The sequence below is a fragment of the Triturus cristatus genome, chromosome 9 (genome assembly GCF_964204655.1).
Source record: "Triturus cristatus chromosome 9, aTriCri1.1, whole genome shotgun sequence".
Taxonomy (NCBI): Eukaryota; Metazoa; Chordata; class Amphibia; order Caudata; family Salamandridae; genus Triturus; species Triturus cristatus.
Genome location: NC_140592.1, coordinates 925,065,379 through 925,089,863, shown reverse-complemented (window position 1 = coordinate 925,089,863; position 24,485 = coordinate 925,065,379). Strand labels below are relative to the sequence as shown.

At 44.4% G+C, this 24,485-nt stretch overlaps 1 protein-coding gene across 1 annotated transcript in view; it reads right to left on the bottom strand.

Moving 5' to 3' along the window:
* The window catches only part of ASB2 (ankyrin repeat and SOCS box containing 2), a 274,707-nt gene that overhangs the window by 97,962 nt on the left and 152,260 nt on the right, over positions 1-24,485 (bottom strand). Inside the window, exon 5 of the mRNA XM_085626478.1 lies at positions 18,092-18,247. Coding sequence (XP_085482604.1) covers positions 18,092-18,247 — 156 coding nt within the window. The remainder of the gene's footprint in view (positions 1-18,091; positions 18,248-24,485) is intronic.

Here is a 24,485-nt window from a genome sequence, read left to right as displayed (position 1 = left end):
GCCAGACAGTCAATATACATCCTAGCAGAAGCACACAATATGGCTAAACAAGAAAATACCTACTTTCGAAAAGGGGTATTTTCAAACACAGAATGTAAACATCATCTTTCCTAAAAGATGCATCTTTAGATTGAGAGTCCAGGCATACTAAACTTTATTTTTCTATCTGGTCCCAATGGTAAGTTATATTTATAAGATGTTATAAATTAACTCCCATGCTTTCCTTTGGGGACAGATAGCCTTACAATAGTGAAAAACTAAATTTGCAGTATTTCACTATCAGGACATGCCACACACATCAGGGCATGTCCTACCTTTCACATACACCGCACCCTGCCTACATGGGTACCTTGGGTTTACCTTAGGGGTCACTGACATGTAAGAAAAGGAGAGGTTAGGGCCTTGAAAGTGGGTGCACTTGCCAAGTCAACATGGCACTTAACAACTGCGCACAGGCACTGCGGTGGCAGGTCTGAGTTACCGTTTCAGGACTATTTGTGTGGGTGGCACAATCAGTGCTCCAGGCCCACTAGCAGCATTTGATTTACCAGCACTTAGTGCACTTTACCAGGGACCTACTAATAAATCAAAGATGCCAACCAGGGAAAACCAATTGTAACAACAATTTACACAGAGAAAATATGCACTTTAGCACCGATCAGCAGTGGTAAAGTGTCCAGCGGTCCTAAAACCAACAACAACAGGTCAGGAAAAAATAGGAGGAAGAAGCAAAAGGTTTGGGGATAACTGTGCAATAAGGGCCAAGTCCAACAGTAAGAAGAAACGTTGCTTTGGTGCTTTAAAGCAAACCCCGGATGCTGCATTTCAGTGTCTTTTGACCTTGCTCTAGTGAGGCATAGGAATAACATTTCAATTAATTGAGAAACTGGTGAATTCAGCACTTTTTTAGTATGCCTGAGAAGCAGAATTCAGTTTGAATAACTGTCAAAATACAGACAGGGTAGACAAAAGAAAAAGGTGGCTTTTGTGCTCAGATCGAGAAAAAATACCTGTTCCTCCTTGGAAAGCAAAACGAGATGCACAATCCTACAAACTGCCCTTAGTCATAATCACTGGCTGGTGGCAGCAATTAAACTGGTCCTAAGCAGGAATTTTTTTCTGATTGGTGGAAAGGGTGGCCAGTCAGAATTGCTGTTGTATTCCTTCCAGCAGTCAAAATAGCAGTGGGACTAACTGCTCGTGGCTCAAATGAAAGCTGGTGATATCACAGCAGTCTTTGGAAGTCTGCGTCTACAAGGTTATTTTTAATCGATAGAAGGCAGACATGGTTTCAGTAGTTGCCCTTCCCCTGCCAAAGTGGCGGGGAGGTCCGGCAGAGGGAGGTGGGCAAGAGGGTTGGGGGACAAAAAAAAAAATAACATACCTGAATGCCGCCGCATACCACATTGCGCTTCTCCGGTCTTCTTTTGGGCACAGGCTCCCAGATTGCACTGCGGAAAATCCAGATACTTTGATGAAAGCAGCATCGGGATTTGCCTGAGCGCTGTCAACTTGTGCTCCCAGGCAGACTGGGATCCTGTGTCTGCTCTTTCCACCCCTAGCAATGCAGCTGGGGCTAGAGAGAGCTTCAGTGCGCATGATGGTTTGGCCGACCTGAGACGGTGCTCACCACTCCCCCACCAGCAGTGTCATCCCCCTGGACCCGTCCCCTAGACCCAGCAGAGTCTTGGGGTGGATCCAGGGGGATGTAAAAAAAACACTAACAAAACGGTGTAGTAATGAAGTCTGTGGCAAGGATAATGTTTCAGGTAGGTTTATTAGTTGTAGTTACAAGTTATTGAGTTCATGTGATGCAGCCCCACCAGGAGCAGTCTGCCTGCTACTCAGCCAATACTTTAACTGTCACACTTCAGTATCCAGGCACCCAAACATTCCATTCATGTCAATCACACCAACATTCCATGCATCACATTCACTAAGGCTGAACAGCAAGGGAGAAAGCAACAAGATAAATACAATACAGATTACTACATATCCTCCCTTCAACCACAACACAAAAATGAAACCGCAAATAAGGATAAAGGTTCAAACAAGAAAATCCCATGAAAAGTGAAACAGTAGAGAAAATACAAGGAGACAAACAAATCTAAAAATGAACGAATCACAGCATAGATACCAAGAAAAACCACAGTGAGCATGAAAGAAAACACACAGAAGACATGCAAGAATAATTACAAATGGATGGCATAGAAAGAAATACAAGAGAAAAAAATGCAAAGAAAAAATTAACCATTAAGAAAAGAAAAGCATAGAGGAGATGCGTAGACAAATACACGTATATCACACATTCTCCTCCTATATAAAATGTATTAAAGCATAGTCCCCAAAACACCAGATGAGTGAATGGACCTGAAACGACAGGGGACACCCACACCCAACAACATCCAATATATAAGAGTAAGGGGAAAGAATGAAAAGAAGGTTGACTGCTATCCATACAGCCACTATGACATAGGATCAGAAAACAACGTGTGTGGCACATAGTGACATATACATTGTACAGCAAACATGCAGCACAGGGTGACTTACACACCGATTATCAACAAAAGTATACCTGTAAACAGGGTGACTACCCATAAATATCCCTCAAAGAAGGGTACACAAAACAATTTGCATAAATGGGACTCGTACCAATTGGACACCCCTATGTAGAGGTTGGTAGCGTGAACAAACAACTTCCATACATGGAACTCATACCAATTAGACACCGCTAAGTAGAGGTTGGTAGCGTGAACAAACAACTTGCATACATGGGACTCACACCCTTTAGACACCCCTATGTAGAGGTTGGAAGAGCGAGCATGCAAGATGGGACTGTAACCCATATGACAAACAATGTAAAAGGGACTGAAATCCATATGACAAACTGAGTAAATGAGACTAACATCCATTTAGTCACATGTGACTGTGACTCATATGACAACTGTGTAAATGGGACTAACACCCATTTACTGCGGAAAAAAAAGAGTCACCCCTTAAGCCACCCCTCATGTATGGGTAATGTGACTAAATGCATGGAAATGGGACTAAAACGCATTCCCATCCCTCAAGAAAGGGACACTGACAACTAAAAACAAGCCATAACACAAAACCGTTAGTTCCAAAGAGTGTGGTATGACAAACCACGAAAATGTGTGACCACCACTCAAGTAAGGGTCAGTACACATCTTCAACGTGAAAGGAATGGGCAGACAACACCCAACAACAATTCCATGAAAGATAACCAAGAACATGTAAATAATGTCAGTTTGACGACAACACAGACATAAAGAACAAGAGGCAGAAATACAATGAAAAACATTGCCAAATGAAGACACAATGACCATTAACAAAGAAATCCTTCGCCAGTGAGCGACCTCTCACCCCTGTCATGCCACAGTGGTGCATATTTCCTAATGTTTTTTGCGTATAAGCATCTGACGTGTGTGTAAATAATGAGAATTCTCGTAAAGAATTTGCTGCAAAGCTGTTGAAGATTTGTAGTATGCAAAATCGTTTTTTTAAGAAATATCATCCAACTTAGCACATAGTAAATCCAAAAATGTGACCATAGAAACACAACGGTACAAGAATGGTGATAATAAAGACACCTGCCAGCTCACGTTGTAAATGTGAAGTACTAACAATGGATGATGCCAAGAAAGTTAAGCCATCTCTGTAGGTGCTCCACGCCGCGTGAATGCCTCCACTAGTAATGTAGAGACTTGCGCACTGCCCCAGTCTCGGAACCTGCGTGCAGCCTCCAAAACAAAGATGGTGGCACGCAGTGACGAAAAGTGCTCTATGGCTTCAGGAGTGTGCATGCACGAAACGGTGAAAGGGTGGATCGTCACATATGGAGATCCTCGTGGTAGAACAAGGCATTCAAACCAGTGAGCCACGCGCTAGTCACACACAGCGTAACGGTCATATTAACCTTTGCATACAAAAATGCCTGGCTAAAAAAAAATGCCTCAATGGACTTACACGTATCCCTCAGCGCCGATTGTAAAATAATCGCAGAGCAGCGCATTACTGTCCACAATGCTGCCGGATCTCCCAAGTATAAGAATTGTACCCACGTCCAAACGGGTTGTCAGTTTAATCCAGACAATGAATGAAGTGCTGTCTTCACACCCCATAGTGTAGGCATAGCACTGTACAACGAAGCAGGAAGAACTCACAGACAGCATATGCACATTCCAAGGACCAAGACACCACCTTGTTGGTGTAATGCAAAACATTGCAACTTGTAAAAGGGCATAAGATGTAAAAAGCTGCATGCCCAGGCTGGGAATGACTGGTGTAGAGGCCACTGATGGGGCTGAAAAGCTGCAGGGCATGCAGTCTTAAGTTTCTTGCATTGCTTTAATCTCTTTGGTGTTCCTTTGAAGAGGTGGTTTATGTAGACTCTGTAAACTTCTTTGATGTTCCTTTGAAGTGGTGTTTCTGTGGACTTTGTAAACTTCTTCAGAAGCCAATCTTGTGTTCCTTTTCTCTTGATCTTACTTACGACCAGTAGTACGCATGAGTAAGTCACAAAATCGTCACCAAAAATCTGCAGTAATGAGGTCCGTGGCCAGGGTGGAGTTTCAGGTAGGTTTATTAGTTGTAGTTACAAGTTATTTGAGTTCATGTGATGCAGCCCCACCGGGAGCAGTCTGCCTGCTGCTCAACCCATACTCCGTCACACTCCAGTATCCAGGCACCCGAACATTCCATTTATGTCAATCACATCAACCTTCCATGCATCACATTTACAATGACTGAGCAGCTAGGGAGAAAGCAAAATAATAAATACAATACAGATTACTACAAACTGGCTGTTTGATTATCGTTTTATGGAGCGGCCGCCACTGCTGTGTAGACATGCATATAGCACGAAATGCACAAGTGGAAATTTTCAACGCTATTACAGTTTCTGTAGTTTAGGCTGATCTTTCATACAATCTTAATTAACTTATCAATAAAATGTACTTTACTTGACAGTCCAAAAAGTAAATGCATCGGATCAGGAATACTTTTTGGGCATTGTGTTCAAGTCAAGTCAAAAAGCTTTTATTCGGTTAGTATAAATACAACCACATAAGCTGAACACACATAATGATACATATTAAAAATTTAAGACATATATTTGACTTAATTACAACTAATGATAAATCACTGAGCCGGGACCAGTATCTTGCACGGACTGAAAAAGAACCATACATAAATACACATCAATAAAAATCCGACAAATGTCATTTTTAAAAAATTGTTACATGTTGCACAGTGGACTAGGAATCGAACAAATTATAAACTCCACTTACAGATAAAGTGATATGTGCATAGTACAAAGTTTAGGTATGGAAAATTGTTATTCAAGAAACAAAAATTCACTAATCTAAGAAACATTCCATACCAAGAATAAAGTGACATGTGCCTAGGTGTGAAATCCATGACATGATAAAAGGCACCCCCATGCCATAATAAAACTAATGCACAAGTTCAAGTGTATCAGAATAACCTTGCACTAGTTTATTACAAATATATGTAAATTATCATGGGTGGACATGAATCTATCTATGGCACCACAAAATAGTCATAATAACTTATACACGTATACATGATAGCCATTGTAGAACACGTTGCACAATTCATAAAACTATGGATTTCCTGGCAGCTCTACACTTCAGAATAAAAGATGCAACATAGAAGCAGACGTCTGGGCTTTGAAGGGAACATAATAAGTTCATTGCGTCAGCTGTAGAACGAATATTGTATTTTAAAAGGATAGGTTTCAAATAAAACTTCCTTAAAAAGACATAACATTTACAAAATAGCAGGAAATGGCAGCAACTTTGTTTAGAAACGTTGTCACATGGGCAGTTTGAATTAGAACCTGCCCCTATAACAGGGAAGGAAACAAGATGGTGTACAATGCCTAGTCTTAAACGTACTAAAACAAAACGGTGCGATTTAATAGTCACATCCACCAAATACGACTGTAGCCCACTCTTAAGGCTAAGCTGCCTATAAAAGACAGAGGTTTTTTGAGACCGAAATAGCTGACTTCTTTCTTCCATCTTATACAGTATGAACGTGTCTTTAATTTCTTTCTTCGAAAGGGGTATTATATACTCTGAATGAATGTTAATTCCAAACAGAGTATTAAACCAAGAAGTAATGTAATTTAGCCACGGAATACGATGACATAAATCTAGCTTAAGGCAGTCTTTAATTACAGACTGTGTGAATGCAGTTTCCTTCTTGTGCCATATTGCACGCCATAATAGTAGAGGGCGTACTGCAGCCAGGTCAGAAATATAATTGAGGCCAGTTTCCTGGTGAATCAAGTCTGTGGAAGCTGCAGCCGGGACACATAACAGACGTTTGAGGAAGCTGTTTTCATTTATCTGGAGTTGGGCAGTGGAGGAGTAACCCCATAATCCAGCTCCATATAGAGCTGAAGAAACGCATCTCGCATTATATATGGTGACCATGTCCTTTATTCTATAGTCCCCTATTTTCGTTGCAAAACGAAAAATACCATTAGAATTCCTATTTACTTTATGTCCAATATTTACTTGCTCATTAGTCCATTTACCGTTGCCATCAAAATTAATACCTAAATAGCAGAATGTTTTAACAGCTTGGATCTTTGAGCCTTCTAGGAAAAAGGAGCATGGTGACTTTGATTTTTTACCACAAGTCATTGTAAAAGTCTTGGATTTATTAATCAACAATTTCCTGCCATTTATAAAATGAGTAAAAGCGTCAATAAGACGTTGTAAGCCCAAAGGGGTGCGGGAAATTAGGACCGCGTCGTCCGCGTATAACAATACTGAGACGACCATATTATCAATTTTGGGAGCATCAGCTGAAATATTGTTTAAAGTTGAGGCAATTTGATTAATAAAGAGAGAGAATAAAAAAGGTGCCATAACACATCCTTGCCTTATACCTCTACGCACGGTGAAGAAGGGAGTTCGCTCGCCAGTGGGCCCATAGCGTACACTGCAAGAGAGTTTTTCATAAAGTCTTGCTAGAAAGAAAACTATCTCCTCCGGTGCACCAAGGTCAAGCAATACTGGCCAAAGGAGCCAGTGGTCCACCAAATCAAATGCACTGCTCAAATCAGCGAAACATAAAAACAAGTTACCTCCTTTCACTGTGGTATATTTATTAATAAGCAAATCCAGATTAAGACATAGCTCGATAGTCCCAATGCCTTTCCTAAACCCATATTGAACTGGGGTTAGAATGTCTGAATCTGCAGCCCAGTCTTCCAATCTTTTTAATAGTACCCTACTTAGTACTTTAATTGAAGAATCTAACAATGAAATAGGGCGGTAATTACATGCTTCGGATCGAGAACCCTTCTTGTATAGAGGGACAATCAATGATTCTGCCCAAGATTTTGGAAAATCCCCCTCAGATGCAGCATTAAAAATTCTTGTCAGGATTGGTGCCCATAGATCTATTTCGGCTTTATATAAGTCGATCGGGACACCGTCCGGGCCTGGTGCCTTGCCCCCTTTACTATTTGCCATCCCTTCCCGCACCTCATCGACACCAATCATCAGTGGCACAAATGGCCAAATAGAATTATTTAATAAAAACTGATCTAAAAAAACCTTATCTGGATTAAAAATATTAGAAAAATGTTCTATCCATTCTGTGCAATTAACATGGGACGTCAGCTCAGGGATATGATCATCCTTTAAAAAGGGACTATTTATAATTTCCCAAAATAATTTTATATTTCCGGTTTCACTTGCAAAGCCTAGCTTATCCCAGGCATCTGATCTCATCGCCTTTTTATGGGCAAGGACAGCTTGTTTATAAGCATATCGTAATTTACGGACTAAAGTTTTGTCACGGGGTTTGGACTTTAAAGCTAACTTTAAGTTAGTTAATATCTCCGTGCATTCAGAATTGAACCACTTCTTACCATCATGTTTTGGGCCTTTGGATTTCCGGGTTAAAACATCGCTTATCACCTTATTAATATTAGTGAATTCCATACAAAGTTTACCAGAGGTAACCTCATCACTTAGACAGTAATTAATGCTGTCCCTACAACTATTTACCACAACCGATTGGATCTTATGTGGGTCTACACCATCCCATTTGATTCTCATTCCATTCGGTCTGATGGGTAGAATATCGGTAATTGTGGAATCAGTATTAGTCAATTTGTTACCCCATGCCAACAGGACTATGGAAATACTATTGTGGTCACTAACCACCTGTTCAGTTATCCAAAGGTCCACATAGGGACTATTGCTAGTTAATAAGATGTGATCAATATTACTGTTTGCATCTCGGCCAGTGAATGATGGACATTTAATATGGCCCTATCTCTTGGTGCAATCCAGTAGCTCAAGGTCAAGTTTGGCCATTAGAGCATTAAGGGTCATGCCATAGTCACAATGAGGGAAATGTATCATATCGTCCTTAGTCCCTGCCGTGGATGAATAAGAGTTCATATAACCACATGAGTTAATAAATGTGGTGGGACAAGCTTGGATATTAAAATCACCCACCCACACAACAACAGTCAACTTAGGTGAGATATTTAATACATTATCCAATTCTTTTTCCAGTGAAACTAAGCAAGCTCCCCTATCCCTGCGAAAGTTATTATTATAAAAGTTAATTAGAACCAGATCCTTTCCAACAGGGAATGTTAGGCGCAAAACTTGACTAAAACTGTCAATTATAGAGTAAGAGATAACTTTACATCCAATCAGTTTAGTTGAGATAAGCAACAATAGTCCTCCCTTAGCTCTTCCCATTGGAGAAGGTATCGCATCAACACAATATGAGGTGTAACCTTCCACAGTGACACAATCTGTACACCATGTTTCTTGGAAACAAATTATGTCACTTCCACGGTTAATAAAATCCAGCCAAAAGGGAGTACCTAATTTGCTTCCAAGACCTGCGATGTTCCAGGTTGTTAATGAATACCCTTCTGGGATCTTGGCGATCTTATCATTGTACCTGTTTGTTGATACTTCCAAATTCACGATGGGCTCGCTGAGTATGCTAGCTGTTAAAATATCAGGCGCACTAGAGTCATTTATAACCAGTGACCCATTCGTTATAATAGGTTCCTGACAATTGGTAATGACTTCACTTTGCCTCATAAATATGTTGGGGTTCGCCATAGTCCCCTTATCTGAATTTCCCACTATGTTATCTAGTGAAGTTCCGTGTCAATCGTTATCCTCCAATTGTGACAGACATTGAAACCTATTATAGAGTGGTAAAGGGGAGAACACAGAACTACCCACAGGTCCCATAGGCAGCCACTTGTTCCTAGCGTGAGGTGCCCTATGGCCAAAAACTGAATTGTTAAAGTCAGGGAATTTATAAAAATAGGCAAGTGGCAAGAGGGTAGTATTATATTCCCAACTAGAAGGCGGAGGGGCTCTAGATAAAACTTTATGAACCCAAAAAGGTGATCCAAAATTAATAATGACGCAGTCCCCTTCAAAACCTTTAGATGTAGGGCCTATCCAACCCACTCTTTGAGTAAGCAAGATCTGGTCAGCATCTAGGATTGAGAACCCACAATTTTTGCTTAACCAATAAAGGGTTTTGTTTTTAAGAGAAGCATTTGTTTCCAATTGCCCTTTCCGTAATCTGGGGATGTTACACAAAACTGCGACATATGCTCCGCACTCGGGTGGCAGGTTTATAACAGGAGGGACATTATTACTTTTGAAATCATCAAATTGACGAGTGCCCCTTAACTGATCTGTTGCTGAGCCTCCATGTTTCTCGGTGCCTTCCATAAAGGTGACAGCTTTTTCCTGCGGAGCTATACCATTCTCTTCATGATTCCCCTGAGCAGTCAAATTACAACTGTTGTTGTTAGTGCTATGGGGTAGAGTACTAGGGGCTGAATGTTGGATGACTTGGCCACTTGGTTTGTCCTTAACACCCACAATCATACGTGGAACAGCTTCAGATGCAGGTTTATTTATAGTAGGTTCCATTTGCGGGGTAACCAGTAACGATTGGGTAGACTTAAATAAGTGGGGGATTTGTGTTAAATGTTGTTCGATGGAATCCATCCGTACTTCTAAATCACATATTTTGTCTAAAATGGGCCCTATGCGTGTCGAAAATAAAGATTCCATCTTCTCCCAAAAACCCTCCTTGCCAACCATATGTACGATATCATCACACTGGACAACAGGAGCATTTGGCTGAGTTACAGGTAACGCCCCCTTACGACCAAATAGGTTACCTGCCTTTTTAGAATAATTCCTGCAGGTTTTGCCCCTTTGTTTATATGCGGGCTGAATTTTCTCTATGTGCTTTAACTTGCTTTTGGCCTTTTGCCCTCTAGTTCTAACCGGTGAAGTAGCAACATTAGTTGTTGCTGAGTCTGAAACATTAGGTGACAAATGGGTAATACTACCATCTAGATCAATAATGTCATTAGGTGGTTGAAAATCTGTACTTAAGTCCTGTCCCTGAAGATCCGGGGTAGTCGAAAGTCTGCTTACCCTGGGTGACAAATCAGGTTGTACAATATGAGCCACTGTAGAAGATTCAGTACTTTTACGAGGGCCTGGTAATCCAATATAGGAGGTCAACAACATAGAATCGCAGGAATTAGCCACGGTAGTAGATGAATCAACCGGCAATACAGGAGGGGCACATCCAATAGGGAGTGAGAGGCGTCTTTCAGTGGTCTCTATTGCTGATACAACAACCCCGATGGTTTTCTGTAACATGCGGTCTATGGCTGTTAGACTTGGGAGAGGGGTATTAATAGATGTATTCTGTCTGGTATTAGGCCGGATGGGTCCATTAGTGGGCACCGTTTTCCCCATCCTCATAAGCAAACCAGAACTCTCAAGCGCAAACGCGAGTAGATGTTTTCCACCCAATCTTACCTACACAGCAAGTCCATCTAATTGGAAGACCAAAAGGGGTGGCCCAGCCCGGCCTCCGTCGGCCCCGGACGGCCACAGACGGCCCGCCCTTTGCCCGGGCTTAGCCCGGCGCTGCCCGCGCGCGGACCCGCGAGGCGGGGGCTCACGTTGCTTTTAAGCGCCTCCAGGCGCGAGAATACAGGAGGCGGGTTCGGGTTCCGCTTCCTGTCCGCTGCAAAGGATCCTGGGAAGGGTAGTCCCCCTCCGCACAGCGGGCGCGTTGAGGATGGCGGCGGCGGGAGGGAGACAACGAAGGTCGCGAAACTGCACCCAGGGAATCAGGCAGGTGAGACAGAGCGTGTTGGCCTCGAATGCAGGTTAGAATGTCGCCCGCTTTGTCAGGGGCTCACGTTGCTTTTAAGCGCCTCCAGGCGCGAGAATACAGGAGGCGGGTTCGGGTTCCGCTTCCTGTCCACTGCAAAGGATCCTGGGAAGGGTAGTCTCCCTCCGCACAGCGGCCGCGTTGAGGATGGCGGCGGCGGGAGGGAGACAACTAAGGTCGCGAAACTGCACCCAGGGAATCAGGCAGGTGAGACAGAGCGTGTTGGCCTCGAATGCAGGTTAGAATGTCGCCCGCTTTGTCAGGGGCTCACGTTGCTTTTAAGCGCCTCCAGGCGCGAGAATACAGGAGGCGGGTTCGGGTTCCGCTTCCTGTCCGCTGCAAAGGATCCTGGGAAGGGTAGTCCCCCTCCGCACAGCGGCCGCGTTGAGGATGGCGGCGGCGGGAGGGAGACAACGAAGGTCGCGAAACTGCACCCAGGGAATCAGGCAGGTGAGACAGAGCGTGTTGGCCTCGAATGCAGGTTAGAATGTCGCCCGCTTTGTCAGGGGCTCACGTTGCTTTTAAGCGCCTCCAGGCGCGAGAATACAGGAGGCGGGTTCGGGTTCCGCTTCCTGTCCGCTGCAAAGGATCCTGGGAAGGGTAGTCCCCCTCCGCACAGCAGCCGCGTTTTTTCCCTTAGTATCCTCCTTGCCCCTACACTTTTCTCCCACTTACCTTAGTCCAACAGAATGTTGAGGCTGAAGGTTCTAGTCCTTGGACAGTGGCGGGGAGGATGGTTGCGGTGGATGGATATGAAGAGAGACACCTGATCATGCCAGAATATGCTCCAACAAACTGCTTGTTTTATCTTCATGGCTTCTTTTTCACAAATCGGTGGGATTCTGCTGTGGCAAGCCTTGTCCTATTGCAAGGTCATGTTTATCAATCACTGTCCCTTGTGCTGGCATTTTTGGTTATTAGAGGCACTTTCAGAGCTGCTGTCTAACTGGAAAAAGGTGAGTTAAATACACTGACATGACACAGTGATATCTACTTGAGGAACAATGCCAATTGGCATTGAGAAATAACAGGAACTCTTCTAACACCCACTTTTTAGAAGGTTGTCACTGCATCTATTTATTTAGGTGTGTTTCAAAGTCACAACATGTCGTTTTGTGGCCACTTATCAGTGCAATGCGATAGATGATAAGAATAATATCAGAGTATGTGGAATACTTTAAGATTTAGATCTGAGCACCAATGGAGACTTTTAGAAATGGGGGTCTCTAGTTTGCAGAGGTAGGTACATTTGACCAAATAGGGACCCTTGCTTCTAGTCAGGGTAAGGGGGATGCACACTTTAGATAACCCCTGCTCACCCCCTTGGTAGCTTGGCATGAGCAGACAGGCTCATCCCAAAGGTAATGTGTAACGTATTTGTACCAATACTCACAGTAACACAGTGAAAACACCACAAATGGACACCACACCAGTTTAGAGAAATAAAGTACCTTTTCTAAACTAAACAAGACCAAAACGACTAAAATCCAACATACAGATACTCAGTAGAATGTCTCTAAAGAGGTTGTTGCAAAAATAAGCTTATAGATGATAAATAAGACACTTTACTCTCAAAGTACCTTGAATGCGTAACGCAGAACAAACAAAAGGGTCGCAGAGAAGGCGATGCGTTGACTCTTCCTGCGCTCCGGTTACGATGCGACAAGATGGCGCCTCGATGCGTTGCGACGATCGGGCGCGATCCGTAAAAAATGGCATCTTTGATGCAATGCGACAACATGGAGGTGATGCGTACATGCCCGATGGCCTTGCGGCGAAATCGGTGGTTTTCTGAGCCGCGACAGGCCCTGGAACACGCATCTCAGGTGATGCAACGGCGATCAGCGGCACGCTACCTCAGCGATGTGACGGGCCCTGTGACATACTTCTCCGGTGATGCGGCGGCGAACAGTGGCAGCACGTTTCCTTGACAATGCGACGGCAGCTGCTGTGGCAGCAACATGCTTCTCCTTCATTGCGTCTCGCTTCCAGCTCCCAACAGCAAGAGTCTCACACACAGTTACAGGCATCTCCTGGCAGGTCAGAACTCCCAACAAGAAAGTTCAGGGAAGCTGAGGGTGAAGTCCTTTTGTTCCTGGGACTACAAAAACAGGAGGCCAGAGTAGGAAGGTGGAATCTGACTGCATGGTACTCCCACTTTTTCCTGGTGTTTTGCTGGTTTTTGACTAGTCTGACTGGGATCCTGCTAATCAGGACCCCAGTTCATCTGCTTTCTCCCAAAACTGGTTGTGCATGTACTTTAGGTACACTCCAGATTGGATTCTGGGGTACCCTTATCAGTCCCTAGTATATGGTATACTATGTACCCATGGCATAGGTACCCCAGAGGCCTCCCAGGGGCTGCAGCATGTATTGCGCAACCCATGAGGTACCATTGAAACTGACATCACAGGTCTGCTACTGCAGCCTGTGTAAGGTGGTGCATGCACCCTTTACTTGGATATAGGTTCACCCCTATGGCAGGCCTTATCAATCCTGAAGGTAGGGTGCTGGGTTTTATGTGAGAGGAGGCCCCTGCATGAGCAGAGCCCCTCTGCAGCCCTTGGAGCCTATTTTCCGGGGTTGTTTGTGATGCAGCCAACCATATATATTTAAGTGTACTATAACCTCGAGGTAAATGCTAACTTTAAAACGGCTGCCTAGAAACATGTCGTGTTTGGTGTAAAACACCTAGGAATCATACCTCCACACCAGTAACTGGTGTGGGAGGTATGATTCCTCCCTTGTAGATCCACTACTGTGGGTCACCGGGCTACCCGGTACTAGCTTTCTCGACCTGGGCATCACAAAATGGATGCTGCCAGCCAGGGACACGAGTCTGCCCTCCTGCTTCTGAGCCAAGCTCGAGCAAGGGAAGGCTTGACAATAGGTTTCCTGTCACAGGGAGGTGTGACCACCTCCCAGACAGGATTTAGTGTATTGGGGCTGGGTGGGTGCACTCTGAGAGTGTTTAAAGTCTGCACTGGGGGCACATTTGGTGTCCCTGTGCATAGTCCAGTTCAAACTGGTTACTGGTTACAGGAGCCATTTGCTCCTGCTCTGACCCGAAACTGGACAAAGGACATGTGTGTAGCCACCCCTCTGTCCTGACCCTCCTATAGGTGGGTCCCCAGAGTTTGTCCCACCTTTTCCTTGGGTATAAAGTAGGAACCCTGACTACAGGACTTTAGATTTTACCTGAACTAAACTCTGCTACAGAAACCAAGTACTTCGACGATCTACACTACGCTGGATGACCGAAGAATCTCCCTTGGAGTAAAGGAGTTACTCCCCTGCAAGGCACGCACCTTTAACGCATCTGACCAGTTTGCATCTCCCAAGCTCCTGAGAACTCCGAAGATTTCTGCAACATAGGAGGTAGGTTCCCGAGGTCTCTGAGGTGATCTGCTCTCTCAGCAATTCTGTGACCAGTATCCTTCGTGGGGACCGCAACCCGAACTCCTGTGCACTGCGTACATTTGCAGAAGCATATGCTTTTTGGCGATCCCTGAGGCTGTGCTTTGGCCTACGTATAGTCCTGACCACGAGCAGTATTTCCACTGAAGATTTCCGGCCTACACTCCACAAGTGTTCCATGGGCTAGTATTTCGTGATTCAGCTCGAGGTCCCTTCGCGATCCTTGGTCCGTTGGCCTGTGGGTCCCTGTGAAGGTTCCTCCAGATGTGCCCTGACTCTCCATAGCTTGGAGAGTCCCCAGGGCCTTGCTGGTTCTCACCGAAGCTGATTTCCTCTGCCCGTGTGGGTTGCAGTTGCCAAGGCTTGTTGGTGTTCGGTCCAGACACTGACCTCCCAGCATTCGACATCCTTCTTGGGACGGCTCACCTTCAGACTTTGGTTGTCCTCGATGTCTCCTGGTCCCCGTGGCTGCAGAGTTGATCATCGCATCATCTCACCTGAAGCACCTGACATCGGTGGTCATTCGTCTATCGTGCCCCTGGTCACTGTGAAGTGACCCAGACTTTGTCCCCTCTGCTTTCAGGTCCTTCTCACCTCAGATCCAGGCTTGGATTCCACCGGACACTTTTCATCTTCCCGGCAGCAGTACTTCTTCACATCACGCCATTGAAAACGACAAGGGTTTCTGACACGACTTGACCCCTATGCACCCAGCTCCTTTGGGATAGGTAAGACGGGTACCTCAGTACTCACAAGAGTGCTGGCCTTAGAACCTTCTATGTTCCAAAGGGTTTGCTTGAAGTCCTCTCCGAAGTGTCCTTAAACTCTAAAATTCCATCCGCGACTTTCCCATAGGGTTGTATGAAGCTCGCGCCTGTGTTCACACACTGCACCCGTCCTCCATGAGTCCCCTGTGTCACTACTTTGGGTGGTTCTTTGGGGTCCCAGCGATTCTACATGCTCTAGGCACTGTGTCTAGTTAAGTCGTGGTTGTTATACCACTTTCTTAGTATATGGTTTGGTCTTCCCCTGGAGCCTGCTGTGTATTGTGCAATTTACTGTCGTTCTAGTGATTCAATATTGTGTGCTTTGTGCGCTAATCTCATAAAGAGGTTGGTAGAGAGTGTTTAGTAATAAATACATATATTTTATATGTCTCTTGTGTGGTTCTCCTTTCATTTGGTCATTCAGGAGGTTCTGAACTGGTAAAACAATCTGCTTTACATTCCTTCTAGACTTAGCCTAAAGGCTGCTCTCCATAGCTGCCACTAGGATAGCTTTCAATAAAGGTTGTCTTTAACCTAATCATCAATAAGAGTTGTTTGGGCTGGTACAGGGTGCCCACTTTAATTAGTGGACAGCATATACCGCCCAACTTCTCACAGCCAGCTCTTTTCAGGCCCTTGGAGACATTTCTTCAGAACGACACAGCACACAGCAAAGTCCTTCTCCAAGCAGGGGACACAGCACACAGCAACGTCCCTTGGTCGTCTCCTCAGTAGAAACAGCAAACTGCAGGCCAACCCCAGACACACAGCAAGGGCAGTACTTCTCCTCAGTCTCTTCAGCTGTCCTCTTTGGCACCAGGTTCCTCTTGATCACGAAGTAGTCTAATTTTACAGCGGTTTCAGTTCTTACTTTTATACCCCAAATGTCTTTGTTCTCTCTGTATCAGGGGTCCTGGACCCAGTACAAACCAGTTCTGGGTGCACTCTGCCAGTGCACAACTTCTTCCTTTGTGAATGTGGCCAGGGTCTTCAGATGCACCGCTGCATGTGGAGCCAGCATTGTGGAAGGCAGGCACAACCCTATTCAGGCCCAGGTGCTACTCCTCCCACCACTCCAAATGCAGATAGGTCTATTCAGCCTAGTGCTGACTCACCCAGACTCCTGGAGCCATCCCAGCCCCTGTCACTCTCAAGCCAGACAGTCAATCCACAAACAGGCAGAGGCACACAGAAAGGTTGAACAAGAAAATAGCCACTTTCTAAAAGTTCTATTTTCAAACACAGAATTTAAAAACCATCTTTGCTAAATGATGCGTTATCAAATTCTGAGTTCAGGGATACCAGACTCCAATTTTCTATCTCACTCCTATGGGAAGATATGCAGGTAAACATGTTACACAGCATTCCCCATTCTGTTGTATGAGCTAGATAGCCTTTCAATAGTGAAAAACTAATTTGGTAATATTTCACTATCACGATATGGTACACACATCCTATCTTTCACATACACTGCACCCTGCCCAGGGGGCTACCTTGGGCCTACCGTAGAGGTGTCCTAAGTGTACGAAAAGGGAAGGGTAAGGCCTGGCAAGTGGGTACACTGGCCAGGTCAACATGGCAGTTAGTAATCTGCGAACAGGCACTGCAGTGGCAGGCCTGAGACATTTCTTTGGGGCTACTCGTGTGGGTGGCACAATCAGTGCTGCAGGCCCAATAGTAGCATTTGAATTACCAGCCCTGGCGCGCTTAGTGCACTTTACTAGGACCTACTGGTAAGACAAATATGCCAATCATGGATAACCAATCACCATAACAATTTATACAGGGAGCACTTGCACTTTGACGCTGATCAGCAGTGGCAAAGTGCCCAAAGCATCTAAACCAGCAACAACAAAATTCAGCATAGCATCAAAAACATAGGACGTAGAGGCAAAAAGTCAGGGAAAACCACACCAAGGATGCCAGGTCTAACATAGACCAAATATAGTCAGTATTTCAAGAACTTACCAGTTGATAGGAGTTCTCCTGTGTGTTTCTGTTACTGGGCATCTGCAAACATGGCAGCGGTACACTTCTGTTGTACTATAATAATAGATTTGGAAAAGGCCTCCAATTCATGCTATCAACAAAATCAAATCAAGATGCTTCTGTAAAACTTGTGAGAGAATTGCTCAATAGGGAATGTGGACCTGGATTGCGGATCATGTGCACTGGCGTCCGATCTTTTCCAGAATTAAACCTGAAATCAATACTTTGATATACAGATGACCTATTCAGCCATGTCCTTAATCCCTTCCTTCCATAATGAAGAAGTATACTCATAAAGTCCTTAAAAAAAACAAGAATATTTGGGGTGTATGTAAGTCTTCTGCTCTTCACTACCAGTCACTGTTGTCTCTCTTCCAACATGGCCAGTTGTGTGACCTCCAATGAAATAAATGGACTCCCAAAGAATTGGGATACTTTCCACTCGTTTCTCACCCAATAAAAGTTGCATATTGGGGTTCAAAGCTTTTATGGACAGTTAAAACCCATTTAGGCATCAGCGTAGGGCCAATATAACTCATTGCTGTTGTTCTTTTTATAAAGGTAGTATATATTCCAAAGCTAAAGGAGTATATTTCAATGACTCATTTGCAATTTTAAGTGAAAATGATAGATCAAGATAGCCAGAATGAATACAGTACCTTTGTAGAGAGGAGTCTCTTTATTCTTGCCGGCAATGTCGGGTTCAGCTCCCATCTGCAGCAAAAGTTGTAGACAATCAAGGTGTCCGATTTGACAGGCAATGTATAAAGGTGTCTCTTCCTCCAGTGTTCGACGATCAATGGTGGCTGGGTAGGCTGTTGAGAAATGTAAAGGTTTATTTAAATTGCATTTATATAGTTCATACTTAAGCTGACAAGGCATCAAAGTGCTTTAGGGTGAGTAGCATACTTCCGGGAGCCCAAAGTTAGAGGTCAGTCCATTCGTTTTTGGTGTTAGTTTTGCATGCTCATTCCATACATTCACACCAGTGTCTTTGTGGTACATTATTGACCCATATGTGATCTGTGGAGGGGGCTATGTGAAAAGCAATGCTTGCTGGAATTAGGATAGTTATGGTTTTCAAAATGAGCTTAAGACTGATAGGCATGAGATTTAGAGTAACTTGGATACAGAAGAGGCAGACAGAAGGAAGAAGGGAAACAGTGGTGCAGGTAAGAAAATAGGGGATGGAAGTCAGTAAACGTTTGTTAAAACCTCAATTCTTATGCAGGATTTTAAGGAATATAGCAGTTGGACAATTTTTGCATACAATTTGTGGATGTAAACCTGTTGAAAGAAAGACTTTTATAAACTGCTCCTTAGATATGTAGCTTACACAATCTTTCTAGAGGCACTTAAGAGGTGACACAGATACTTCATCAGCCAGTGAAAAGGAAGCCCAGGGCTAGTTGAGAGTTACAGTCAAGCTGTGCGACAAATAAGCACATTCACTTACCTGTCATTACAATGAGAACACCCCGAAAAGAACCATCTCATATACCTACTACCACAGTATATTTAATACTGTAAAAAAATGGCACGGTTTTTACAAACCATATGCCCAATACATAAACTATACATATAATATGAATCATTTTATGTAAACATCTATGAACTAAAACATATAACAAGGGAATAGATAAACAAACTGAAGTGATCATTAGTAAATTCAGTCCATGTTTGTGACTCAATCAATACTTTGTTTAGAAGGTTCTGGCCACTGCATCCACCCTAAGAGCACCCCCACAGAACAGACACCATGCCCAGCAGAATGGATGTGTCTGAGGTCACCATCACCTACCAGCATCCACCCTGCCTCATAGTCAGTTAAGCAACTCATTGACCACAGCCGCAAATTCAGCAGCCAATTTACAGTCATAATACATATAGTAAATAGAAAATGTGGTCTTCGGACTAATTTGCTAATTTTGAGTCCTTGAAATATATGTCCATCGTGGTTTCAACATTTGATGAAAACGTGCAATTCTGAGCAAATCACTTTAAAGTGAATTTACAAAGCTATTTCCACATCTAACTCAGATAATTACATATAATATTTTAGTTCAAATTGGCAACGTTGATCAACAAAAACAGGATTTGATGCTCGTAAATGGATTTGCACACACTTAATATTTTACCAGCATGGCACAGGGGCAATTGTAAAAATTCCAAGACAGGTGTTAGAACTGGGGGTCTCTAGTTGGCTGAGGTAGGTACCTTAGTCCAAATAGGGACCCTTGCTTCTAGTCAGGGAAAGGAGGGACACACTCCCAGATAACCCCTGCTCAACCCTCGGTAGCTTGGCACAAGCAGCCAGGCTTATCTCCAAGGCAATGTGTAAAGTATTTGCAACCACACTCTCAGTAACACAGTGATAACACCACAAATGGAAACCACACTGGTTTTATAATAATAGCGGTATCTTTATCAAAAGGAATACGATGAGACCAAACGATAGTAATCCAAAAGATGCGTATTCGTAATATTTCACTTTGCCGGTTATTAGGCCAGCAGTAACTTGTAGGTTTTTGCGGTATTAACCCCTTCAGCGCGGCGCGGATTACCGCGCCGTGCTGAAGGTTCGTTGCGCGGGCGGGGCCGCGACGGAGCGGTTCTGTCATGCGCACAGCACGACCAACGCGCATGACGGAACTGCTCCGTCACACGCATCGAATGGGTTAATGAGCAATTCACGATGATCTAATGCAGTGGGGACAACTCGGGCACCACTAGGCGCCAACAACAGAGACAACGGTGGTAAGCTTAAAGGGGCGGCCCCGGTACTGCTGGGCAGGTACGGGCTGCTCGGGGACTCAGCGCATCTAACGCGGTGCAGCCGGAGAGAGATCGGAGCACTTCTGTACTCCCCCTGCACATCTCCCCAGGCCGGAGTCCAAGCCTTACCTGGGAGGTGCGCTGCCTCGCTCTCTCTCTCCGCTTGTCGAACGTCCTGCTGGGCGGCCCCGATGATGTTGCAGCTCTGTTGCTAGGCGACGCTGTAGCTGGACAGGTTACGGCGCTGCCTTCTCCTTCATTGACGATCTTGGGCAGATTCCTCTTGGCGAACAACGATTACGATCCCTTTCACCTTGCAGCTTCCTTAGCTTCAAGAAATCCTTTAGCTCGTTGCGGCTCGGGCTGGCGGCGGCGATCCTTACACACAGCCTCAGTTACGATGACGGCTCGAGCCACAAACAGCAATGCAGCAGCGTGGACGATGTTTCACGCTGCGGGGGCAATGCGGTCACGGGGCACCTTGTGAACAGCACCACAGACCACACAGCAGTGTCAGGGGTGCAAAAGCACACGCACCAAGCGTCGCTGAGACACAGTTGGAAAATTTGATGTTCCTGATTTTCCACAACAGGAGACCAGCTCTCCTCGGGCCCTTGGAGACAAGTTACTTCAGGACACAGCACACAGCAAAGTCCTTTCAAGCATGGGGACACAGCACACAGCAAAACAGCAAAGTCCCTTGTCCTCTCCTTAGCCAAATCAGCAAACTGCAGGCCAACCGCAAAACACACAGCAAGGGCAGTCCTTCTCTTCAGTCTCTTCAGCTGATCTTCTTTGGCAGAGGTTCCTCTTGATCACAAAGTTGTTTTAATCCTTTTTCAGTCTAGATTTCAGTCTTGAGTTCAGGGGTTTCAGCTCTTACATTTATACCCCTAAATGCCTTTGAAGTATTTGTGTTCAGGGGGCTCTGAGTCCCGTCCAAACAAGTTCTGGGTGTCTTCCTGCCAGTGCACACCCTCTCCCTTGGATAGTGAGGGTCTGGGCCTCAGACGCACCACAGGAGGTGGAGCCATTCTTTAGTGGCAGCAGCACAGCCCTCTTCGCATCAAAGGGTTACTCCTCCCACCACACCAAATGAAGGCCAGCCTGTGCTGTCTCAATTACTCCTTCCTGGTGTCGGGACACCTCCCCAGACCCTGTCACATCCAAACCCAGACAGTCAATACACAATCAGTCAGAGGCACACAGGATGGTCACGACAAGAAACCAGCCACTTCTGAAAGTGTGGTTTCTAAACACACAATTTAAAAACCATCTTCATAGAAAGATGTGTTATTAAATTGTGAATTCAGGCACTCTAAACTCCATCTCTCCATCTTATGCCTATGGAAAGATATGCTGGAAACATGGGACACAGCATTCCCCATTCTGTCCTATAGGCAAGATGGCCTTGCAACAGTGGAAAACATATTTGCCAGTATTTCACTGTCAGGACATGGTACACAACTCAGTACATGTCCTACCTTTCACATACACTGCACCCTGCCCAGGGGGGTACTTTGGGCCTACTATAGGGGTGTCTGATGTGCAGAAAAAGGGAAGCGTAAGGCCTGGCAAGTGGGTGCACTTGTCAGGACAACAAGGCAGTTAACAAACTGTGCGCAGGCACTGCAGTGGCAGCCCTGAGATCTCTTTTCAAGGCTACTTGTGAGGGTGACACAATTAGTGCTGCATGCCAACTAGTAGCATTTGCATTACCAGCCCTGGCACACATAGTGCACTTTACTAGGAACTTTACTAGTAAGACAAACATACCAATTATGGACAACCGATTACCATAACACTTTATAAAGGGAGCACTTGCACTTTAAAACTGATCAGCAGTGGCAAAGTGCCCAAATCATCTAAGCCAGTAAAACGAAATCCATCACAGCATCAAAAATAGAGGAGGTAGAGGCAAAAAGTCTGGGGTAACCATGTCAAGAAATGCCAAGTCTAACAACGAGCAAATGAGAAAAAGTTGGTGCACACCATGCAAACTTGTCAGCATGTAGGAATTCATTTAATTTCGACCGGTTGATTCGGGGACAGACATATTTCAGCAATAATGGAAACAATGGGTGGAACAATTGATGGAACTTTGACGATGCCCCCTGGACAGATACCATAACTGTTGGTACTTACTTTGGAGCCCAAGCAACCTTGGCCGATGCCCGGTGGAGCTGTCCTATGCAGCGATAGAGGAGTTTGGGATCTGATTCAACCCCTCGACTGACACCTACCCAGCCGGACATCTGACATTGTTTTCCTCGTTGCCCCGTTGTGTTTCCTTCCCTTCCCGGCGTCTCTTATTTTCGTTTTCTCCTATGTCTTTACTTGAAGCCTGTAATTGATGTAACCATGTAACCTGTAACGGTCTGATCCTCATGTAAAGCGCTCTGATACCTCCGGGTCTAGCCAGCGCTATATAAAACTTCGCAAATAAAATAAATAAATAAAGAGAAGACCCCAAAATGTGTTGGGGAGACTCAGGCGAAGGACATTTTTTCTCCCCAAAAAAATAAGTTGTGAAAAAAGCAGGTTCATTTGCGCCTACTTTCTGCTCTGAAAATGTGACCTGCCCAATATGTGCGGTCGTGGATGTTTATGCATGTGAATACTTATGCAAATTTGCAACAGCTTGAGTATTCTCCCACATCCTTTGTGAATATCAGGACAGTGGGAAATGTCCACCAACCGTAAGCATTATGATTGTAAATTTCAGACTAGGATATGGGAGCATTGCAAACTGGTCCCTTTCTCTCTATAGTGCTTGAGATTACAAGTGCATTACATAAATGTACTGTTTATGTCCAGACCCAATGTCCAATATGCTGTCTATGACTGTCCCAATTATGTTTTATATTTTTATATAGATAATTACAACAGTGCAATCCTTCAATCTTCAATCTTAATCGAAGAACACTCAGACATTTGGGGGCTTATTTACAACTCCATTGCGCCGCCGGAGCGTCACTTTTAAAATGGGAAAAGTGATGTACTGGGAAGTGACACTGGGAATTCTCAGACACTGAGTGTTCTTCATTCAAGACTGAAGTATTGTGCTGTATATATATATTTATTTATATATATATATATACATATATATATATATATATATATATATATATATATATATATATATGTATATCAACTCTGAGCTTGATATATATATATATATATATATATATATATATATATATATATATGTATATATATATTGTTGGACTTGGCCCTTTTTGCAGGGTCATCCCTAAACTTTTTGCCTTCCTCCTATATTTTTTCTGACCTGTTGTTGGCTATTTTATGACTCTGGGCACTTTACCACTGCTGATCAGTGCTAAAGTGCATATGCTCTCCATATTGTAAATTGATGAATGGATTAGTGACTCCATGATTAGCTGGTTTGGTTTACCTGTCAGACCCTAGTACAGTGCACCAGGAGGGCCCAGGGCTGGTAATCTAAATACTGCTGTTAGGCTTGCAGCACTGGTTGTGCCACCCACAGAAGCAGCCTGTAAAAGTGTGTCTAAGGCCTGCCATTGCAGAACCTGCGTGCAGTCTGGTACTGTCATGCTGACTGGGAAAATGCATCCACTTGTCAGTCCCTAAACCTTCCCTTTTCTTCATATCAGACACCCCTATGGTAGGCCCAAGGGCAGGGTGCATTGTAAGGATAAGGAAGGACATGCCCTGGTGTGTGGCATGTTCTAATAGTGAATTACAGCCCTTTTCGTTTTTCACTATGGCAAGCCTACCTGTTCTCCACAGGCCAGAATAGGCAGTTTAGATTATTACATCTTCTAATCTTAACTGACTCAGGGAACGTAGAAGAAATTCGAATTTAGTATACCTGAACTCAGAATGATAAAATACATATTTTATTGAAATTGGTTTTAACATTCTGTGTTTGAAAATACCACTTTTAGAAAGCAGGTATTTTCTTGCTTAAATGTCCAAGCCTGCCTCTGCTAGGTTGTGTATTGCTTGTCTGGAGTTTGAGTGACAGGGCTGGGGAATTCCAGGAGACAGGGTGAGGTAGCCCAGTGGTGAATAGAGAGATCTGCTTCTAGATGGGAGGGAGGAGTTGCACCTTGGACCTGAATAGGGCTGTGCCATCCCTCCACAATGCTGGCTCCACCTCCTGTGGTGCGTCTGATGTCTCTGCCCTGCACTCTGAAAGGAAAGAAGGAGTCATGTAAACAAAGTGCTCCAGAACTGACCAGAACTGGTTTGGACTAGGCAAAGGCCCCTCTGCCCTCAGAGGACAAAGGTTTT